This window comes from Colobus angolensis, unplaced genomic scaffold (genome assembly GCF_000951035.1).
Source record: "Colobus angolensis palliatus isolate OR3802 unplaced genomic scaffold, Cang.pa_1.0 Scaffold96, whole genome shotgun sequence".
Taxonomy (NCBI): domain Eukaryota; kingdom Metazoa; phylum Chordata; class Mammalia; order Primates; family Cercopithecidae; genus Colobus; species Colobus angolensis.
The window spans coordinates 265,806-274,020 of NW_012123598.1; the positions used below are offsets into that span (position 1 = coordinate 265,806).

Genomic DNA, 8,215 nt, shown 5'->3' on the forward strand with positions numbered 1-8,215 from the left:
AATCAGAGGACCAAAATAACAACCAGCGTTTTAACATTTCTCTTATAATTCAGATCCCATAGTCTGAATTGCTTTCTATCTAACAATCACACATGATTATTTCTCCTGCCCTAAATCAACACAAGGCTTGTACCACAAAAGGAGGGATAGTCCCTATACCCAAGGCTGCCAAAATCATGCAAACCACCCAGTCTTAAGCTCTTCACTCTCCCCTGAATGTCTTTCCAGTCAAAACCCCAATAAAGCCTCTGATGTATGCTCTCCCTTTAATTGTGCATCTGCCACCTGACCAAATCCGCGATTTCCTCTGTGGCTTTAGGCTGTGTGGCATGTCCCCTGCACTCAGGAAATTAAAGGAATAAAAATCATTTCATCCAGATGTGATTTCTCACCAATCGAAGAAAAAAATTATTCCAATGTCATTGGCTTTTCTGTAATCACTCACTCTGGCTCATAGATTGAACAAGATTGTATCCTCCGGGTACAATCACTGATACACTTCCGTCTCCAGGACCTTCAGTGCTCCTCACCACATCCACACACATCCATCCCCTGCTCAGCCTCCACCCACTTCTCAACGAGGAAGAGACACCAGGTCTTTGTGGCACCTGTACCTGCTCTCCCCTCATTGCCACTGATGACTGACTCCAGCATAGAACAAAGATGAGTGGGGAGAGACTGAAAAGCGCCATGAAAACCCAGCATGTGGCCGGGCATGGTGGCTCATGTCTGTAATCCCAGGACTTTGGGAGGCCGAGGCAGGTGGATCATGAGGTCAGGAGTTCAAGATCAGCCTGGCCAAGATGGTGAAACCCCGTCTCTACTAAAAATACAAAAATTAGCCAGGCATGGTGGCAGGCACCTGTAATCCCAGCTACTCAGGAGGTTGAGGCAGAAGAATTGCTTGAACCTGGGAGGCGGAGGTTGCAGTGAGCCGAGATCGCACCACTGCACTCCAGCGTGGGCAACAGAGCTAGACTCCATCTCAAAAAACAAAACACAACAGAACACTTGGCACATGGGGGCCTACCTTTCTTTTGTCACTCAGTTTCCCTAGAGTCACCCAGATCTTGTCTCTCAGATAACCAAACTTGTACTCACCCTCCTAAGTGCCCAGTGCCAGAGGTGGAACCATCTATTCATGCTCCTCTACTCATGCTTTGGATGGCACCTTCCGCATGTAACCAACACCTCCACTCTTCCAACACTAACAACCACCACAGCCCAACCGGGATTATTTCCATGGCCTGCTACCATGCCACTCTGCACATGAAATCCTGCAGTGCATGACAAATGCAACCAGAATCCTATTTGCCCCTGGACTGACCAGAAGGCAATGTTTAGGAAACATTGCTTTGAAAGTCTCTGAACCCAGTCCTGCTTCTTGCTTTGACCTGGGCTTTCCAAACCCACGTATTCCTGCACACCTCCTTTGAGTTCCAGATCTTGGCTGTCTCCCACTTCTACATGTATATGCTGTCCCACAAGCAGTCACGACTTTCTCTATCCCCCAGCTCTAATCCAAAGCCCAGATACACTGACCTCCCCAGCGCCATCCTCACCCCAGGCCTAGCAATGCTTCTAGCTGATCCCATCATCTGCCAAAATAGTCTCAGAGTTCACATGAAACTACCCCGGTACAACTAAGACTTGCCACAAAACCCTGTTGAGTCCATAACAGGGTAAAAAGCCCCTCCCAGACCTCATTACCATCTCATCTCTTTTGTGGAGACGCCTCACCATCCATCTTATATGCCCTCTCCCACTCAAAAGCCTCTTACTTTCCAAAGGCCGTCCCCAACATAAACACACAAATACACACACACGTATCCTCAGTCCATCCACTCCGTCATCTGTCTTTGTGATGCCCGGCAACACTATCCAGGTGCCTAATAGAAAGATCCAGTCCTCAGCCTCTTCCTTCCCCTTCCTTCTCCCTAACAGCATTGCCTCCAGAATCTAAAGATGTCTCTTCCTAAATCTGACCCATAAATTTACCATGGTGTACACACCAGCTATCATGTAGTAGATGTCTCCATCCTGAACACTCATTTCTGTGTGTTCCTGGCACCTCTACACAAGTTTCTGGAACATTTTTGACTTGGCCCAAACCTGGTTCTTCACATGCTCTATTAAACTCCCCCTACTACAAAATTTACCACATCTTAGTTGCTGGAACATCCAATCTTCTCAACAAGGCCAAAACTATGGGGTCATTCCTGACTCCCTCTTGTATCCTACCTCCCCAGCTTCCTTGCTCTGTACATCAAAAAATGTGAGCTGCTCTAGATCAAAACCTACAGAAGCGACCCACCCCTTCCACCTCCACAGCCACCACTCGTGTCCAGCCACCACTAACCTCCACTGGACTGTGGCAGGAATTCTCACCCAGGTATCCTTGGTTCTTCCCTAACCCTCACTCTGTCCCCTATTCTGCAGGCAGAGGAAGCCTCTTAGAATCTAGGCCCAATGACCTACTTTTTCTTTCTCAAACCTTCCCTAGCTACTACCCCCCTCAGATTAAAGACCTAGAACCACCAAGCACGGTGGCTCACACCTGTAATCCCAGCACTTTGGGAGGCTGAGGCAGGCAGATCTCTTGAGGCCAGGAGTTCGAGACCAGCCTGGCCAACATGGTGAAACCCTGTCTCTACTAAAAATACAAAACTTAGCCAGGTGTGTTGGTTCATGCCTACAATCCCAGCTACTCGGAAGGCTGAGGCAGGAGAATTGCTTGAACCCGGGAGACGGAGGTTGTAGTGAGCCGAGATTGCGCCACTGCAGTCCAGTCTGGTGACAGAGCGAGACTCTGTCTCAAAAACAAAACAAAAAACCAAAACCTAGACAACCTCAGGCTGCCATTCCATGCCTGATCCCTGCATGCCCCGACCTCCTGCCCTGCTGCTGTGCTCCTTATCCTTGCCAGCTGGAATATTAAGCTACAGTTCTCTAAGTATCCCATCTAAGTCTCACCACCAAGCATTTGAACATTCTGGATCCTGTGTTTGAGATGTCCTGCCAAATCTCAAACCATCAGTTGTGAAAACTAGAACCACTCTATATAACCAGGGACTGAGTTTGGAGCCCAGGTCTGGTGAAACTACAGGCTCTCCTTGGACCCAAGGGAGAAAGAAGAAAAGGTGAACAGTCTCAGGATAACACCATTCCCTATATCAGCATGCTGAAACCATCTGGGATGGGTGAAAGCTGGAAACACTCTCCACTCACCTGTCCAGCATCCATAAGCATTGCTGCCACTGCTATGAACCCTGTGGGAAGAGGCAGGCCATGAGGATTAAGACAGCATTGCAGCATCCTACAGGCTGACTGTACAACCCCCTCTGGCCCTGCAACTAGAGCAAAGTTATCTCAGGCTACACAGTAAGTCCTCAGGGTTCAGAGTCTTGACGAGGATTGAACTTCCTTGAGTCTCAGTGCCCTTATGTGTAAAATAGAGATTAAAAGGACTGCCAACTAATAGGGCTTATATTGGCACCAAACATAAGTAGTACACACTATGTATCAGCAATTTCTTTCTACTGGATTAAATATTTTGTACATGTTTGCAGCACAAATGACATGGAAGGGTTTTGAAATTTTGGGTGTGTATTTTTCCCGCTTCTTACAGTGTTAAGCAAATGTGATACATAAAACTTTCCACTGCAAGCAAATAGAAAAATTAACATTCAGCCGGGTGCGGTGGCTCACGCCTGTAATCCCAGCACTTTGGGAGGCCGAGGTGAGCGGATCACAAGGTCAAGAGATCAAGACCATCCTGGCCAACGATGCTGAAACTTTGTCTACTAAAAATACAAAAATTAGCTGGCATGGTGGCGCATGCCTGTAATCCCAGTTACTCGGGAGGCTGAGGTAGGAGAATCGCTTGAACCTGGGAGGCGAGGTTGCAGTGAGCCGAGACCGCGCCACTGCACTCCAGCCTGGCGACAGAGCGAGACTCCATCTCAAAAAAAAAAAAAAAAGAAAAAAAAATTAACATTCAACAACTATTAAGTGAATAAATTTAACTATTGGTTACATTCATTTCTAACTGCCAACCTATGTGTACATATTTAGAAGGATATTGGTTCATTAGTGGTTAAAGAAATGTTTTATACATTCATAAATAAATCAGTTGTAGGGAGAGGATAAGCAAGCAGGTCAGTTCCTGGTCCCATCAGCAACCAGGCCTGCCTGCTACAAATTCAGTCGCTGGAAGATCGCTGGAGGCCCTTGACTAGATGTGAGAAAGCCCCACCCACGTCTGGACCCAATTTCCCCACTAGTCTGGATGATCTTCCTGTTGTTCCACAGAGTGGGCCTGGGGGTCTGCTGGGTCTGCAGGTGCCGAAATCTAAACCACCCTACACCTCAGTCTCCAGCCTAGGCCATGGCGTTCCTTAATCCATTCAGAACTTCGTTTTTGCAGACACGGGCCAGAATCCTTCCTATGACAGGTCTGTGCCTTTCTAAAGGGAGTGTCAGGCTTATGGACCCAACCATGACCTGCCTTCCAAAACTCAGTCCTCTAAAATGACACTTGTAATCCTCTCTGAAACCTGCTCCTTAAGCCGATTTCTCCAACTCCATTCTATCAGATTTTCAGGCCAAAATAAAACCCATGGAATAGACTCTTCACTACCCTCACTGCTATATTTGATGCACCAGGAAATCCTGTCGACTGTCTCTCTGAGATCCACCCAGAATCTCATCACACTTCCCGTCTACTGCAACTCCTCTGGCCCATCCCTACCATAACTCAAGGGGTCTCCTCAGCGGTCCCCTTGTCCTACTTTAATATCCTGTTTTCCCCAACTTTAAACGTCTACCTCTGGGCATAACCCTTCCTGCACAGCCTTCTACGGCTTTCAGCGGCTCCGCTGCCCTCCCAGGCGAGACTCCGCCTCACCCTCAGCTCCGTGGAGACAAAGACGCTCGGGATCCCCAGTGCCGCCCGCTCTGCAGCGCCTCTAAGCCTCGCAAGTGCAGGTCCCTGACAGGAGCTCCCCCGCCTCACAGCACCGCGGACACCGGTACCCCACGCGAGAACGCCCCTCTCTTTGGGACACAGGGGCCCGACCTGCAGGGCCCCTCCTCGGGGCTTCGGCACTCGGAGGAGGGGTCTGGCGGGGCGCCCTGGGACGCGGCACCCACCTCAGTCAGGTTCATCGGCGCGGCCTCCGCTAGCACAGCCAGGGAAGAGAGGGGCGGGAGCGGCGGTGACCTGGACGCTGACGAAGGCACCGACGCCTACAACCGAGTCAGTCGAGCCTCACCCTAGCCTCTGTACAACGGGGAAACTTTTTCTCGCGTTTTTCCGCTCTTTCACCTCAGTCTGGACTCAGCCTGAGGGTGAACAGACCCCAACTCAGCCATATTGACAACACCATGTGGCGTTGCAGGAAGTCCCGCCCACACGCATTGCGAACCCACGTAGACGCCCCTCTGCTAGGCTTTCATTGGCTACACTCGCTGCCTGTGTCCGCCGCTGTGTCTTTTGGGTAATGTAGTTCCCATGCCGCTGCCTGCCCCGCCTGTGAACCTAGATAACTTGCGTTCAGGATGAAAGCCAGGAGGATCCTCCAGAGGTGTTGAGAAATGCAGTTACGGGGCTTCAAGGGGCGTGGAGGGGCTTCACTGGCTTTTAAACGGCAAGCATCCAGATTTTCCCGGAAGGCAGTCTAGAACAAGGCAGAGAAATGTTTCAGAGACCTGTCCTTTCAGATTCTGTAAAGCACAGCAAGTTCCCAGAGGACGAACGTCCGAAGGAACATGGCCAACTATAATGAACTGATCTTCCACGCATAGCGATCAGCTCTTTTGTGCTTGCCAAAAACACGCAGAACGAAGCTCTGGAGACTGTTTTATGATCTTCAATGTGCTCTGCTGGGACAAGAAAAGACCCAGACATGGCATGATGGGGAGTTTGAGGAGGAATATCTTTCCTTTCTGAATAATCAGTTACTGTCTTTCAGCCTACCCAGCAACACTTTATTCACATGATACTTATATTTTATATCTGAGATATTTTCCACTTATTTTAAGAAACTGAAACCTAACTAAAAAGGAAAAGTGACTTATCTACCATTATCTGCCAGAATAGTGTGGCCTTCCACCAGTCAAAGCCCTTGTGCAAAGAAAGCATCTTACTCCTGAGATAAAGGTTTGGGAATGCATGATCTCATCTCATTACTGGAAAGTGATTTATCATTTCGCCTGAAATTGTATTAACAGTGTCTGCCCAGGGAGCTGAAATCATCTCTGAATAACTCTTGTGAAATGGCTATTACTGAAACTATTAATGATGATTATGTAGTTATCCAAAGAAACTGGCAAAAATAGTTATAGAGAAATATATTTGTGATAGAAGGAAAAAAGCTAAGGTTGTCCTAGAACCTTGGACACACTCAAATTTGGTGTCCAAAATCTGATTCTTTTTCAAACTTGAAAACATGGTGCATGAACAGCTTGAAGGGAGAGGTAAAGACTATGCATTAAAAGAGTTACCAGAAAAGTAAAACTGAATAGGGACACTGTGCTGTCGTATTTATTACTCTAACATGTTTGATGAACACTCATTAGATGCCAGGTACAATACTAAGTGCATGCGACACATCAGGAATAGGGTTGCCAGCTGTCTGTGATCCTGTAAGACATGTAAGACATATTTAATGAATTAGTCCTCAGTCCTGTACTGACTTTGTCAGGTCACTTTAAATGTCCTGTATTCAGCTTTTGACAATAAATTACAAAACCTCAAAAGTCAGAGCTATTTTTCTACCACTATAATTGTAAATTAAATCACTTAGTGGCTATGTTAGCTGAAAATCATACCCCTACAAATAAAGATATGGACATAGTTGGCCGGGCGCGGTGGCTCAAGCCTGTAATCCCAGCACTTTGGGAGGCCGAGACGGGCGGATCACGAGGTCAGGAGATCGAGACCATCCTGGATAACACGGTGAAACCCCGTCTCAACTAAAAAATACAAAAAACTAGCCGGGCGAGGTGGCGGTGCCTGTAGTCCCAGCTACTCGGGAGGCTGAGGCAGGAGAATGGCGTAAACCCGGGAGGCAGAGCTTGCAGTGAGCTGAGATCCGGCCACTGCACTCCAGTCTGGGTGACAGAGCGAGACTCCGCCTCAAAAAAAAAAAAAAAAAAGATATGGACATAGTCGTGTGATCGCTCCTGCAGAATTGGTGAGGGAAAAATAAAATGGAGCACTGAGATGTTCAGTAAAGGAGAAGACTGTATTTTGGCCAAAGTCTTGAAATTTGGTTTATCAAATTACAAAAAGAAGGAAGGAAGGAGAGAGAAAGAAGGAAAGGAAAAGAAAAGAAAAACCACCCAACTGAAGGTCTGGAAGAGTTAAAGCTGCTCAGGAGTGCCAGCTACATGGAAGCTAAGATGGGAGGATTACTTGAGTTCATGAGTTCAAAACCAGTTTGGGCAATATAATGAGATCCCCGTCTCTGAAAAAATTGAAAATTAAAAATATGTTAATCATTTACCAACAATACATCCCTACCGTCCTACAATTTATTTCTAGATATTTACCAGGAGAAATTAAACAAACCTTTTTTTTTTTTAAACAGAGTCGCTCTCTGTCGCCCAGGATGGAGTGCAATGGCACAATCTCAGCTCACTGCAACCTCCACCTCCCAGGTTCAAGTGGTTCTCCTGCTTCAGCCTCCTGAGTAGCTGGGATTACAGGCATGGCCACCACACCTGGCTGATTGTCGTACTTTTAGTAGAGATGGGGTTTCACCATATTGGCCAGGCTGGTCTTGAACTCCTGGCCTCAGATGATCCACCTGCCTCAGCCTCCCAAAGTACTGGGATTACAGGCATGAGCCACCTCGCCTGGCCCAAACATCCATCTAATACTTGGTGACAGGCCACATATCTTTGAATATATACCAAAAAGTTAAAAATTATCCAGGTATGGTAGTGTGCACTTGTAGTCCACACCAAGCATGTCTCTACCAAAAAGTTAAAAATTATCCAGGCATGGTAATGTGCACTTGTAGTCCCTGCTACTGGGGAGGCTGAAGTGGGAGGATTGCTTGAACCTGAGAGGTGGAGGCTGCTGTGAGTGAAGATCACGCCACTGCACTCCATCCTGGGTGAAAGAGTGAGATCCTGTCTCAAGAAAAAAGCAAAAAAAGTCTAAAACTTGCATGCCTAAAACCGTAAAGCTGGGCACACTTAGATATTT

The 8,215-nt window shown here is 47.5% G+C and overlaps 1 protein-coding gene across 2 annotated transcripts in view; it reads right to left on the reverse strand.

The window, feature by feature from the left end:
* ZNF17 (zinc finger protein 17) overlaps window positions 1-5,397 on the reverse strand; it is a 10,169-nt gene extending 4,772 nt beyond the window's left edge. The window contains exons 1-2 of one of the 2 annotated variants that reach the window (XM_011932397.1): window positions 5,152-5,397; window positions 3,229-3,269 (exon numbers count right to left, since the gene is read on the reverse strand). In XM_011932397.1, coding sequence (XP_011787787.1) covers window positions 3,229-3,249 — 21 coding nt within the window. In that variant the 5' untranslated portion in view covers window positions 3,250-3,269; window positions 5,152-5,397. The remainder of the gene's footprint in view (window positions 1-3,228; window positions 3,270-5,151) is intronic. The other variant, XM_011932398.1, reaches the window with a different exon arrangement.
* Between the last annotated feature and the right edge of the window lie 2,818 nt (window positions 5,398-8,215).